The sequence below is a fragment of the Pollachius pollachius genome (assembly GCF_949987615.1).
Source record: "Pollachius pollachius genome assembly, chromosome: 8".
Classification (NCBI taxonomy): domain Eukaryota; kingdom Metazoa; phylum Chordata; class Actinopteri; order Gadiformes; family Gadidae; genus Pollachius; species Pollachius pollachius.
The window spans coordinates 925,854-940,983 of NC_136941.1; the positions used below are offsets into that span (position 1 = coordinate 925,854).

At 53.0% G+C, this 15,130-nt stretch overlaps 1 protein-coding gene across 1 annotated transcript in view; it reads right to left on the reverse strand.

Moving 5' to 3' along the window:
* LOC307079768 (band 4.1-like protein 1) overlaps positions 1 to 15,130 on the reverse strand; it is a gene marked incomplete at both ends in the record, with an annotated part of 35,419 nt that overhangs the window by 4,812 nt on the left and 15,477 nt on the right. The window contains 14 exon segments of the mRNA XM_079742275.1: positions 549 to 665; positions 771 to 851; positions 1,178 to 1,267; positions 1,761 to 1,820; positions 2,161 to 2,388; positions 3,695 to 3,748; positions 3,750 to 3,815; positions 3,817 to 3,957; positions 3,959 to 4,090; positions 4,096 to 4,128; positions 5,732 to 5,782; positions 9,272 to 9,433; positions 12,633 to 12,671; positions 14,351 to 14,598. Of these exon segments, the coding sequence (XP_079598401.1) occupies positions 549 to 665; positions 771 to 851; positions 1,178 to 1,267; positions 1,761 to 1,820; positions 2,161 to 2,388; positions 3,695 to 3,748; positions 3,750 to 3,815; positions 3,817 to 3,957; positions 3,959 to 4,090; positions 4,096 to 4,128; positions 5,732 to 5,782; positions 9,272 to 9,433; positions 12,633 to 12,671; positions 14,351 to 14,598 (1,502 nt within the window).

Sequence of the window (15,130 nt, forward strand, 5' to 3'; positions counted from 1 at the left end):
AGAAGACATCTTGGTTGGCTGTTTAACTATCATTTAGCCATCATCCACAAAGTATTTCCAGCTGTTAGCGGTTCTAGTGTCATATTGTCAGCCAATTATAGACTAGTACAATTATCTCAAGTGAAGTACATCTGCTCCATCGCAGTTCTGACAATACGTAATCATCTCTCAGGCGCAGTAGTGAATATAAATAACAATAACCTAAAATACTGAAAGTAACTTACATGGTCGTGGTTTAAATGTTAATAGATTACAAATCAACACTAGTCCTGCCACACATGGCCAAGTGTGTGTGTGTTTGTGTGTGTGTGCGCGTGTGTGTGTGTGTGTGTGTGTGTGTGTGCGTGTGTGTCCATTAAAACCACCACAGGACGGATAGGTGGTCCTTTCAGGTTGCGGCTGCACTAACACTTCGGATCCTGCGGAGGGCGCCCTCGCCAGCGTAAATCAACACTGCAGATGAGACACAAAGGAGAGAAGCATTAATCAGAGCATGGCAACACGTGAGCTAATGCAGACTGTCCCAAACACAAACGTAGCGCTCCTACCTTGGACATTCTGTGTTTCTCGTCGCTGGAGGACTCCGTTTCCCTGACAACGATCGCCTTGGTGACCAGCATGTCGGGATGCTGTTGCTTTGCTTCTTGGATCGCGATCGCCAAGGCCTGCGACGCAATAGGAGCAGACACGCAGGGTAGCACCCACACAGTCCTGGGTTCAACAACACTGATGACAACAACAACAACAACAACAGCAGCAGCCAGGCCCACCTGCTCCTGGTCCACGTCATCGTCCCCCGTGATGATAATCCGCTTCTCGATCCGCGTCTCTGAGTAGCCTCCCTTCACCGTCTGGAACGACACACACACACACACACACACACAGGTGCACGCACGTACACATGCAAGCACACACACGCACACACACACACACACACACACACACACAGACACGTACACTCAAAAACACACACACGCACAGACACACGCACGCACGCATGAGCACGCACATAGACACACATGGACACACACACACACGCACGTGTGCACACACGCACACACACACACACACACACACACCCGTCTTCAGCACTGAGAGGAACAGTCTTGTTGCTGGGTCAGTAATTCCACGGAGGAACGCCTCAATGTGTCAGCTGGGGGGTGGGGGGGGGGCGTACCTTGGTAACCTGAGTGGTGGCGGAGGTGACGTTCTCGGCGAACAGGATGGGGGAGCCCGATGACTCCCTCCCCAGACTCCCAATGTGCACCTGCACGCCGCGGGGAGGTAGCCGTTAGCATGACAGTCAGGTAAGCACGGCGCACGCTGAGGTTTGGAGAGGAGCTCACACGCGGGCGCGGACGAGAATAGATCTGGATTATGCTAATGCTCACAGATGGACAGTTTGTACTGAACAGTATAGAAGATTTTGAATTTTTCTATCACACGATATCTGGGCCAGCCACACATTCAAGAATCTCTCTCTCTCTCTCTCTCTCTCTCTCTCTCTCTGACCCCACGGTCTCTCTCTCTCTCTCTCTCTCTCTCTCTATCTCTCTGACCCCACGGCCTCTCTCTCTCTCTCTCTCTCTCTCTCTCTCTCTGACCCCACGGTCTCTCTCTCTCTCTGTCTCTCTCTCTCTCTCTCTCTCTCTCTCTCTCTCTCTCTCTCCATCCATCCCCAGGAAACACACAAGGACACACACACAAGGCCAGGCCTGTGTGTGTGATTTTGTGTGTGTGTGTGTCTGGTGTGTACTCACAGGGGAAACACTCTCTCTTGTCGAATAAGGGACATCTCCCAGGCCACAGAGACCGGGATCCTGAAACACACTTTCATCTTAGCAAGCAGCAAGACTTCACATGTACCAGACTTTAAGGAGCTGGTAGGAGTTGGATATCCTGCTCCAGTAAGCAGTGATTATGGTCCCACGTTCACAAAAATTGTAACCTTTCGTCGAGGCGCAAGCAAGGGTTGTGATTGGTCCGCTTGCTAAACCCCGACGCAGAACCATAAAGGTTCAGGACTGCGTCGAAGCGTCCGCGTGGTCGTCGTGTTGCGTCAACGTGGAGCCATAATCGAGCCATAATAAGCCTTAACCACCTAATTATGGACTTTATAGAAACAAGCTGGCCGTATTTTCGGTGAAACGTTAAAGTCACCTGATCCGTGAACTCGACGATGGTGGTGGTGACCTCGGACCCGTTGGGCTGCGTCTCAGTCCGTACGTCCGTCCTCCTCATGGTGGGCGGAGCCATGACATCGCTGACCTCCCTGCTCAGCGCCGTGGGGGCGGGGCCACGACCCACGTCTCTGTGCGATTGGTCTCTGTCCCTGTCCATCGACGATGACACCGGCACCGACCTCTTTGGCTTCTTGGGAACGACGGGCTGAGGGAAGGACACAAGGAAGGAAACGAGGAAGGGAACAAGGAAGGAAACAAGGAGGGATAAAAGGAAAGAAACAAGGAAGGAAACAAGGAGGGATAAAAGGAAAGAAACAAGGAAGGAAACAAGGAAGGACACAAGGAAGGAAACGAGGAAGAAAACCAGGAAGGGAACAAGGAAGGAAACAAGGAGGTATAAAAGGAAAGAAACAAGGAAGGAAACAAGGAGGGATAAAAGGAAAGAAACAAGGAAGGAAACAAGGAAGGACACAAGGAAGGGAACGAGGAAAAAAAAACAGGAAGGGAACAAGGAAGGACACAAGGAATGACACAAGGAAGGAAACAAGGAGGGATAAAAGGAAAGAAACAAGGAAGGAAACAAGGAGGGATAAAAGGAAAGAAACAAGGAAGGAAACAAGGAGGGATAAAAGGAAAGAAACAAGGAAGGAAACAAGGAAGGACACAAGGAAGGAAACGAGGAAGAAAACCAGGAAGGGAACAAGGAAGGAAACAAGGAGGTATAAAAGGAAAGAAACAAGGAAGGAAACAAGGAGGGATAAAAGGAAAGAAACAAGGAAGGAAACAAGGAAGGACACAAGGAAGGGAACGAGGAAAAAAAAACAGGAAGGGAACAAGGAAGGACACAAGGAATGACACAAGGAAGGAAACAAGGAGGGATAAAAGGAAAGAAACAAGGAAGGAAACAAGGAAGGGAACAAGGCGAGTTATTAGGAACGGCGTTCCAAACAGCTCCAGAGCACCGCACCGACTTTGTTTCATACATAAATTACATCTGAAGGAACACTTATTGTGCAGGTATCCTGGCAACAGCACTGCAGAGCTCCACTTATCCGGCACAAGACATTTTAAATGCAAGAAAAACATATTCCTCCATGCGCCCCTTGCCTTCACCCCCCTCCTCCCCTGATCGGGGTCTGCAGGATCCCTCCAGGACGCCTTCAGGATCCCTCCAGGACGCCTTCAGGATCCCTTCAGGACGCCTTCAGGACGCCTTCAGGATCCCTTCAGGGACCACATTTTTGTGACTTCAACCACCGCAGCCTTCCAGCGAACACCAGATGGCCGCCAGGAAGACCCCCAAAGGGGGACGCACGCAGAGCCCGTGCACCCAGCCACCGAGACAAACAGAGACTGACGAAGGTCTGCCACCGAGACCAACAGAGACTGACGAAGGTCTCCGGGGGACGCGAGACGCTCCCCCCCCCCCCCCACTAAACCTCAACAACAGACCCGGACCCCCAAAGCCCGCCACCCACGGAGACGCATCAGGTTCCACCCCTACAGCCTACCTGTCCGTCATGGCGCTTGACCTCCGGTCGCATCTGGGGGGTCGGGGCGGGGGGGCTGCTTCGCTGTCGGGGGGCTGCTGCCGGCGACGGCACCCGGGACCCCAGACTCCTGCGGGGGGGGTCTGGGGGTGGTGCTGCAGCTGCTGCTGGTACTGCTGCTGGTGCTGGAAGAGGTCGATGCCCATCCGCAGACCCCCGTCCGGGGACAGGTCGCGCTCCCCCAGCTCCGTCATGCCGCGGGAGAACTCCTCCATGCCGGAGTGGCAGGTCCATGAGCACGGTGAAGTCCACCTCCGCCTCCAGGGAGGAGGTGGAGCTCACCGTGATGCTGGAGCCCTTGCGCTCGATGCCCAGGTGAGTCTCCTTCAGGTAGAGCGACTCCTGGTCAGGGTCGTCTCCGAGGCCGAGCCCAGGCGGCGCTCCCACGGCTCCCGCTGGGGGGGGGGGGAAGAGGGGAGGGGAGAGGAGAGGGGAGGAGAGGGAGGAGAGAGGAGAGGGGGGAGGAGAGGAGAGGGGAGAGGAGGGGAGGAGAGGAGAGAGAGGGAGGAGAGAGGGGAGGAGAGAGGAGAGGAGAGTAGAGGGGGGGAAGAGGGGAGGGGAGGAGAGGAGGAGAGGAGAGGAGAGGGGGGGAGGAGAGGGGAGAGGAGAGGAGAGGGGAGGAGGGGAGGAGAGGAGGAGAGGGGAGGAGAGGGGAGGAGGGGAGGGAGGAGGGGAGGGGAGGAGAGGAGAGAGAGGGAGGAGAGAGGGGAGGAGAGAGGAGGAGAGTAGAGGAGGGGAGGGGGGGGGAGGGGAGGAGAGAGGGGAGGAGAGAGGAAGAGAGGAGAGTGACGTTCGGGCCGAGACCCATCACCATAGACGCTGTTTATCTTTTTTTCTCCTGACTACATGATTTGAAGGGGTGATATTACGCCACCAGGAGTGAGTGTGATGAGCCGTTACAAGCCGTATTGAAAATCTGCCTATTCCTGTGTTTTAGTGACATCACTAGTGAGAGTGTCCACCTGGTTGTATGACGGATGGATCAGCAACGTTTGCTACAATCCACTGGGTAGGCTGGTAGACTGATCTACCCAGCAAATATCTAGGTGGACACCATGCCACAGGGACGGGCAGATCATCTAAACAGCTTGTAATGGCTCATCACACTCACACCTCGTGGGATAATATCACCTCTTTAAAATGTTTATTACTATGCGTGTCAATTATGGCGCACATTTCCCTCCTGACCGTCCCTGGAAGGAGGGACCCCCCTACCCTGCGTTCCTTCTCTAGTTTCCTTCCTTGCTAATTAAGGGAGTTTCTTCTTCCCCTCTGGGGGGCTCGTGCGGGGGGATCACAAACAAACGGCCTGTTAAGCCCTATAAGACTGTATCTGTGAGCAAGGGCGATACAAATCGGATTGAACGTTCAGTAAAAGGTGTGTGAATGATTGTGGGAGGACATTACTTAAACACCAGCCCGGCTTACAAGAGAAGATTGATTTTACCAAAGGAGTAAATAAAGGGTTGGCCCAGAAGGAAATACATCATGGTTCTCGCATCTCAGCAAACAACACTGAGACCCCGAGAGTCTTCTTGGTTTACTGATGGTATTTCCTCCCTTCTCGTTGAGGAGCGGATTCGTATTAGACTGGGAACCACCCGCCGGCGATTTGAATTCGCCCTAAAGAAGGGTCTGGAGAAGAGCGATACATTTCTTTCTGCTTCTGATACGCTTTTGCGGGAGCCAATCACCGAGCTGGCTTCCCCCCCTGGCGCGCTATTGGCTGGTTCAACACAATGACGACAGGGAAGCGACGGAAAGCAGCCAATCGCGTACAGAGTCGGTTGAACTGGGCCCGTTGACCACGCCTCTTATGCTGAAGAAAATGGCGGCAGCTTCCCCAGACCAACGTGTAAGCTAGGACGGAGCTTGGTCTGGGGACAGCCAGGCTAGATCCCTATATCAAGGAGGATGTAGTCTGTGCGTTGCTGCTCTGGATGTGGTACGGGCTGTGTACCCACGGAGGAGGGGGCTGTGAGCGGAGCGCTGACTCACCGAGGTCTCCTTGAACGGCTCCTCCTGGATGGAAGGGGTGGGAGGCGTCTCCTGCAGAGGAAACACAAGGAGGGCTGATGAATACACACACACACACACGCACACACACACACACAGCGCGGACACGCTCACTCACACACACACACACACACACACACACACACAAACGCCCACACAAATGCACACACACACACACACACACACACAGAAGGTAACAGGGCATGAACAGCGATACTTTAACAAATGCTTAACTTTGTATTCTGGAAAACAGAACGTCCAGAAAGTCCAAACAAAGCTTTGTGCTTATCATCATTTCCAACTCAACAAATAGTAGTGTCTATTTGTATAATTGTATCAGCTAAAATTAAAACAAAAAAGATCTTTAAAGGACGATACCGGTCTGGGTGCTCGAACCTTGATCACCATCACTCCTGGCTCCACTAAAACAGCCCGCCAATATAACTGTCAAAATTACAAAATGGCTGCCTTGTAGCGATTCTGAACCACAGCGCATTTAGCTAGCACACGCCTGCCACCAATGTAAACAATGGCAAAGTAGCATCTGGGTCTTTCTATCAACATAACGTAAATTATAAAGATATGTACAAAACTTCAAAAAAATTATGAAGTTATGTACAAAATACTATAAATATCACTGTTGACATGCGAGGCAGCTGATCACAGGCTAAATGCTTTCACTCAGAATCTGTAATGTGAACAAATGATATTATTAAGGGATGTTTGAGTGGAGCCAGGCGATACGACAGTTTGATGCCCAGGTATTGTCCTTTGAGCTTTTAAGGGAATGTCTTTTCAGTAGCTGACCTATTGCACAGCTGTCATTTTCCCTTTAATGACAAGTTGCCAAACTGGCGCCAGAAAAAGCTATTAATCAGTGGCATGCACAAAGTATGCATTTTCAAGGCTGACACATTTCAAAAAGAAAGATGACTGCAAGTGCAATGGTTACGCCATGCACTGGGAGGGTAAATAGAACCAACAAGACAAACTCAGAGCCAACCGTATTCATATTCACAAGGACAGCATATGAATACACTAGTCCTGGACTATTTTAGCTCATGTGCCTTTCTACCAGATGCGAGGAAAGCAGAGGAGGCAGGGTTGACCATTTGGATTCAAACGTCCTTCAACACTCTTCCAGCAGTTTTACATTTCCTAAGAAAAACACTCCCAGAGAAACATCGGTTCGGAAAACGCTCCTCATTGCATCACCTTGGGTCTGTGAGAAAAACAGGCTCGCGTACAGAGGAAAAGTTGTTAACGTGACACATTGAAGGAGAGCCTACACCAACATCAAACACCAGCAACAGCATCACCTCTGGGGAGAAACAGTTTATATCTCAATGCTCCTGATTGGTTGAAATTGAGCCAGGGTGCAATTGACGTACAGGCTACGGCAACTATTGCATCAGCTGGCACCTATTGGTAGGCTGCTGTTTGATGCTATTCCTGTTGTTTGATGTTAGAGTACGCTCACTCTCATAGGGGAGGGGTAGGAGAGATGCCCGAAGCTTAAGCAATGAGGACTTTGCTTAAAGGCTACCAGGGCTCTGGAGAGACCAGGCACATGTGAGGCTTTTGCAGGGAGGAAGGAGAGAGTGGAGAGCCATATGCTCCCATGCCCAGGGACCAGGTCGTTCAATGGAGCGATGCAGGGATAGGGAGACAGTGTGGGTGTGTGTGTTTCTGACCCTGTCATACAAAGCCACGGGAATGCAGAATGGTGTGGGTCTATAAAGGTACATGTGTTCATTTTGAAATGGTGAAAAATAACAAGGTTTCCTGCGCCATCGCCTCAAGCGCATGCAATGCGGTCAAATCCGGTGGTTTGATGAGCAGCCCAGGAGCCGGCAGGGGGGTGGGGGGGGTTTAGTTTTGTTTAGTTTTACCGCTTGCTTCCTCTTGCCGGGGTCTTGGCCGGAGACGCGGTGGGCGTGGCCGACCACGTGGGCGTGGCCGGCGAGGTGGGCGGGGCCTCCCTCCATGCTGTTGGGTCGGCTGCGGCCGCCCGCGTCCCGGGACCACTGGCTCTTCAGCGGGAGGCTCAGAGGGGGCGTGGCCTGGGGGGCCGCCGCCGCCGCCGGGCCACAGAACAGGTGTGTCTCCGCCTCCTGGAGCCAGGCGCCCGGGGCGCCGCCCCCGTACTGACCCGTCGACCCCCCCCGCCCCGTCCCCGTCCCGGCCGCGCGCCGGCTGGGGCGAGGCCGCCGTCTTCGGCGTTTGAGGCGCAGGATGGCGGCGGGATTCCGGCGGCGCGGGCGGCGTCGTCGCCGCCGCCGCCGCTTCGTCCCGGCGCTTAGCGGAGCGTCTGGTCGGCTTGACGACCCCCGGCCCGCGGTACTGCCCCCCGGCGCCGTCGCCGCGCTGGGCGGGCTCACAGGGCGCCTGCGGGGAGCGCCACACCAGGGGCTCCCCGAACGGGCCGAGGGCGCACGTGTCCGCCGGGGCGGGCCGCGTCTGGGGGTCCCTCACCTGGGGGTCCCCTCGGTTCAGATACTTCTTGGAGCGCTGCGGCTTCAGAGGGATCTTCCTCGTGACTCCCGGCTCCGAGCTCCCTGGTTCACCGCGCTCCTTCGGCCCCTCTGGGCGGGGTTCCGGGGACGGCCTCCCGGGCGTGCGTCGCTCCCTCTCCGCTTCAAACTGGCGCTCTCCGCCCCCCGGGGGGGACCCGGGCGCAGCCCGAGCATCAAAGACCCCCGGTGTTTCCTGGCGGGCGTCGTACTGGAAGTAGCACCGCTGGAACGCGGCGTTCTCTCGCTCGTCAGCGGCCGGCGAACCGTAGCCGTTCTGGTGCCGGGCGCCGTTCTTTGGGTGGGAGGTTCTGTGAGAGCGGCCGCTGCTGTCGGCCTTCCCCTCGAACCCGGAGCAGGCCGGTTCTTTCTCAGCGTCGGAGGAGGATGACCCGTCGCCTCTCGTGCGCGGAGAATCCCAACAGACGACGGCGTCGTCCGTTTTCCCGCCCTGCCCGCCCGCAGGCTGCGCGTCGCCCCAGGACGCGAGTGTAAAGATGTCCCCGTGCATCGCAGCGTCTTTATGCTGCGGCGTATCGTTGGTCTGACTCTGGTCTCCCTTTGAACCCATAGCCACTGGCGCTTCATACACAGCTTGTGTGTCAATCATTTTGGCATCATCAGTGGCCTATGTTGACATAGAGTAGACAGTTGCGTTAGGCTATATATATATATATGTTTTTTATCCTTTCTGTTTTATGAGCCAAACTCGGCGCTCTGCGCTCTGTGTTTCATAACCCTTCTCGCTGCTTTATCCCTCCTGGCTTTAAGGCTCGATCCAAGCGCACAGAAACACTAAGTAAGCCGACTCAGTGAATGCAATGCATCGACGTCCCTTTTCAAGGATTAGTGTCGCACGCTTTATGTATTCTCGACTTCTAAAAGCTCTCCTTTCTGACCGGTCAAACACAAACCCGTGCAACGTAGACACACAGGGTGAGGCTGAAACACAGGGAAAGGGAAAAGCGTCAACACTGCGGCGAAGGACGACGCAGAACCCTGAGCTCACCTGCTTCCTCTCGGGGGTTCCCCCAGGGGGAGGGGTGCTGGAGGACAGCCGCTTCTCCCGCTGGCTGAGCTTGCTGTTGGGCTGTCGCAGGGCCCTCTTCAGCTCGTTGATGCTGGCCTGGTGCTTCTGCAGCACGTCCTCCGGCTTGTCCAGGAACTGCTGCTGCGTCCGCGCGGGAGGAGGACAGAACAACAGACGACAGACGACCCAACAGGACGCTCAGTGAATAGAGGGGTCCAACACACAGGAGGACAGAACGACAGACGACAGACGACCCAACAGGACGCTCAGTGAGTAGAGCGAACCAACACACAGGAGGACAGAACGACAGACGACAGACGACCCAACAGGACGCTCAGTGAATAGAGGGGTCCAACACACAGGAGGACAGAATGACAGACGAAAGACGACCCAACAGGACGCTCAGTGAATAGAGGGGTCCAACACACAGGAGGACAGAACGACAGACGACAGACGACCCAACAGGACGCTCAGTGGGTAGAGCGAACCAACACACAGGAGGACAGAACGACAGACGACCCAACAGGACGCTCAGTGAATAGAGGGGTCCAACACACAGGAGGACAGAACGACAGACGACAGACGACCCAACAGGACGCTCAGTGGGTAGAGCGAACCAACACACAGGAGGACAGAACGACAGGCGACAGACGACCCAACAGGACGCTCAGTGAGTAGAGCGGTCCCACTCACTACCACGAACCCCATGGGAACATTAAAGGGGCCATCCTAGCACCTTCTTGGTGTTAATGCTGCGACGGAGGGGTGTCATTCAGCTGCTTTGATGTTTTTGCCTCCATGCACTGAACTGAAAGCCCTGTGAGACTGTACCCGGGATTAAGGGCTACACAAATAACATGTTATTGAATTTGATTGAATCGAGTTGAACAAGCGTATTGCACATTGATTTATGTCCCCGGGCTCCGCCGTGGAGGAGAATACCAGGTTGCGGTTCGCACTGCGCAGCGAGAAGGGCTTCTGGCAGCTCACCCTCCCGCTCAATACTGAAATGCGTCGTCGGGTGCAGGAGCGAAAGCGGGAGAGAGCGCACGAGCGGGAGCGAGTGGGTGTTCATCCTGAGATCCGTGTCCAATGGGGGGACATGAATTGCGGTGAAAAACGTCTCAGGCAGAACCCTGGGTCTGGTTCATGCTGTCGCAGCGCAGAGGAGGAAAACGATCAATGGCTTTACACCGCGGAGATGGGGGGGGGGGGGGGGGGGGGGGGGATGGACGATAAAGAACCGGGGAACGACTGGTCTCACACGCAGACCTCATTATAATCAAACCCGCTCCGCTCTGCATTGTTTCTCATCCGCGCTCCAGTCCCCCCCCACCCCCCCGACAGGATGGGACCGCAGGATGTCTCACTGTGCTGACTCAGACCTGGGGTAGCGGGGGGGTGATGAGTCACGTCAGGGGGCTCCTGTTCCCCAGGGTGCACTGGGGCGTCGCGGACCCGTTCGTCACACTGACAGCATGCTAATGAAGTGCTGACCACTGGGTTCTTTGATAATTGCTTTGATTGTTTATCGTCGAGGGGGTTTATATGAGAGTGGTGCGACGGCCCGGCAGATTGATAACTAAATGTTTGTTTTTATTATTCAACACTTCCCCGGACGAGCCTATCACCACCTTGGGACGACTTTGCTTCTCAAGGTGGAAGGACAATCTTGTGGTCTGAACTGTTTGTGATTGGATGTTTTTCGTATGTCAGGCCTTGAACTATCCTAGCTATAGATGTATGGGGTGATATGACAGACTAAATCTGAGTTTAGCGGGAACGATATCAGCCAGAATGTTCGTCTGCGGCACAATGTCTCATCTAAAAATAAACGCACGGATGAGCCTCACTTTTTTTGACTGTCATCAATAGTGAAAGTCAAAACCATGAGGGACCATGTAACAGAATTACATAACAGGACAAGGTAGAGAGAGAGAGAGAGAGAGAGAGAGAGAGAGAGAGAGAGAGACAGACAGACAGACAGACAGACAGACAGACAGACAGACAGACAGACAGACAGACAGACAGTAAGCTAGTGACAGAGAGACAGACAGACAGAGAGAGAGACAGAGAAACAGACAGAAAATGAGAGAGAGAGACAGAGACAGACAGACCGAGAAAGACAGAGACTGAGAGAGTTGGGACAATCAGTACCTCCTGTTTGGGCCGTGTGGAGGCCAGACTCTTGTCCGACAGATGAGATGATTCAGTTTGTGGATGAGGTGGTGGTGGTGGTGTTATTGGAAGGACAGGATGGATAACGGGGGGGGAGGGGGGAGAAGGGTTGTAGAGGCATGCAGAGACAAAGACATCAACATGCTGCAGGTGAGTCTAAAATACAACGTGGCCAAGATGGACAGACAAATAAACAACACTCGAATAAGACAGTGGGACTGTACACAGAAATAACTCGCTGGTTTAAAATACATCTCGAATGACACCTCTCGCCTGCCAGGTATTGGAGCCAATGTTTAAGTGGACGTAATGAGCAGGAATGTTTGGAGAAAGAGATCCTCCTCGTCTTTGACTGTAATGCTCATCTCCTCAAGGCAGAGGAGGCTGGTAAATGAATCCAAAGTAACAACATCGTGAAGATATCAACGGCCTCATAAATATTCATCTGAGGAGAGGGTGATTTGCGGTAAACTGCTCATGCCATATTTATATTTACCAGATCAAATAGGGGGCTGATGGATCCAGGGAGCTGGTAAGCGAGGATACCGGCTATGGATTTTACATCTTACCCACAGTGTTCAGCGGGGTCTGCTTAATACCCGGGATAACGACGTCCACAAAGGACCAGCGAGCTCGTAGGGACGGACTCACTTAGGGACCTCCGAGAGCCAACTGTTTTCCTAGCGGTCAAAGTCCCGCAAGAGTCTTACTTTGATCCACTCGGAAATCATATCTTAAACGCTATTAATTGTTCCCGTATTTACTAGTAGTTTGTCCAATTTGTGAAAGTTCCCCAGACGGGCGCTTAGTTGAAAGGTGTTGGAGTGAGCTCCTGTTTCACACGGGGATTGACCGAGTTTTGCTTTCTGTTGGTTCACCGCAGAGCGTACCGAATGGGCTGTTTCTCCTCGGACGAGAAAAGTATGAAACTAATCCTCTGTGGGAAACTGAAAATGGCAGACCATGCTGTACAAAACACACACACGCACACGGAGGCACACATACAAACATACACGCACGCACACACACACACACACACACACACACAACAATGCAGTAGATGAAACAACAAGCAACAGCCAAGACCACACACAGAGACAGCTCCGCACTGACGTCCCAGGCGGGAGGGGTGAGCACCCCAGGTGGGGGGGGGGTAAAGTACCTCTGGCTTTTGGTCTGCGGGTGAGCTCGCCTCCTCACCCTACCATCCCCCGGGGGGTCGGGGGGGGCGGGAGAAGGGAGAAAATAACAAGAGAGAGAAGCAGGAGGTTAGTTTGTTAGTGAAGCGTGGTTGGAGGAGAGGAGGTCCTGTGAGGGCAGAGGGGGATCCCCCCGAGGAAGAAACAGGTAAACAGGGAGTCAACACACTGTGGAGTTAAGGGGGTGAAGGAGGCGCAGCAGGAGTTAGGGGGTCAAAGGTCAACGTGAAGGAGGAGAGGCTTTGAGTTTGGTGCAGGGAGGTGTTCGAGGCAACAGGCAGGGAGGGGAGGGCGAGGAGGAGGTGGGGGGGGTGGCCAGATAGCTGTGATGGATTAAAGATTTAGAGGGTTTCTGGTCAATAGTTCATGAGGGATTGTTCAGGCTCCGCATTGTGTCTGATGATTTTGTGGAACAATTGACATGATAGTTCATATTTCATCAGAGTCTGTCACGTCATTTCCACTATGCTGTATGTTCATTACTCCAGTGGCCAGTTACAACAAAGGGAACAGTTTTCTATTCAGGCGGATTATGAAAGATTAATACTTTATCCGCCACTCGGCTCCCTTCATGTTTCAGTCAAGCACTGAATGAGTTGAAGGTGTTCAGAGAAATTGATTGAATGTGTTCAGAGAGACTGAATGTGTTCAGAGCGATCGACTGAATGTGTTCAGAGCGATTGACTGAATGTGTTCAGAGAGATTGATTGAATGTCTTCAGAGTAATTGATTGAATGTGTTCAGAGCGATTCACTGAATGTGTTCAGAGCGACTGAATGTGTTCAGAGCGACTGGATGTGTTCAGAGCGATTGACTGAATGTGTTCAGAGCGACTGAATGTGTTCAGAGCGACTGGATGTGTTCAGAGCGATTGACTGAATGTGTTCAGAGCGACTGAATGTGTTCAGAGCGATTGACCGAATTTGTTCAGAGCAGTTGACTGAATGTGTTCAGAGAGACTGAATGTGTTCAGAGCGATTGACTGAATGTGTTCAGAGCGACTGAATGTGTTCAGAGCGACTGGATGTGTTCAGAGCGATTGACTGAATGTGTTCAGAGCGACTGAATGTGTTCAGAGCGACTGGATGTGTTCAGAGCGATTGACTGAATGTGTTCAGAGCGACTGAATGTGTTCAGAGCGACTGGATGTGTTCAGAGCGATTGACTGAATGTGTTCAGAGTGACTGAATGTGTTCAGAGCGATTGACTGAATTTGTTCAGAGCAATTGACTGAATGTGTTCAGAGAGACTGAATGTGTTCAGAGCGATTGACTGAATGTGTTGAGAGCGACTGAATGTGTTCAGAGCGATTGACTGAATGGGCTCAGAGTGACTGAATGTGTTCAGCGATTGACTGAATGTGCTCAGAGTGACTGAATGTGTTCAGAGCGACTGGATATGTTCAGAGCGATTGACTGAATGTGTTCAGAGCGATTGACTGAATGTGTTCAGAGCGATTGACTGAATGTGTTCAGAGCGATTGACTGAATGTGTTCAGAGCGACTGAATGTGTTCAGAGCGATTGACTGGATGTGTTCAGAGCGACTGGATGTGTTCAGAGCGACTGGATGTGTTCAGAGCGATTGACTGGATGTGTTCAGAGCGACTGGATGTGTTCAGAGCGATCCACACAAACGCAGCCCCATGGTGACACGTCTTCCCCCGGCCCCCCGTCCTGTACCTTGTACTCCAGGGCCCGGTTGGCCTGCGGACCCCCGTCCAGGTCCCCAGGGGACTCCAGGCCCTGGCTCTGGTACGGGTCCTGCTGGTCCTGGTAGTGGTACTGGTCCTGCTGGTCCTGGTAGTGGTACTGGTCCTGGTCCAGGTCCAGGCTGCCCTCCTGGTCCAGGTCTTCTCTGGACATGAACTGGGTCCGGTCGCTGGAGCTCCGCTGGGACAACTGGTCCATGCTGTCACCCAGGGCTGAGGCTGAGGAGGAGGAGGAGGAGGAGGAGGAGGAGGGGGAGGAGGAGGAGGGAGAGAGAAAGAAAGAAAGAAAGAAAGAAAGAAAGAAAGAAAGAAAGAAAGAAAGAAAGAAAGAAAGAAAGAAAGAGAGAGGACAGGGAGAAAGAGGAAGGTGAGAAAGAAGATGAGGAGAGAGGAGGAGGAGAAAGAGGAGGAGGACAAAGAGAAGGCTTTTATAAATGATTCCTGACCCATGTATTTATAATTCGTCATTATCAAGTCCCCCCTGGCCACAGACATAACACCTTCAAGAAACCACCTGGGTTGCATTGCACCACCGGGTTATGGGGAACGGGTCTACTGCTTCTGCGGCGGTCAGGTGTCTGGGACCCAAAGAGAGGAAGATGAGCAGGTCTGCTGACCCCTGATGACCTCTGGAGAGGGACGGGGTCAGGGGCGTGGCTTTGAACTCTCGTCCAATCAGATTCCATTGTTTTATGATAACATAAGGAACTTTTGTCCCAATGTCATTAGCATCCTTGGCAAAACATTTGTT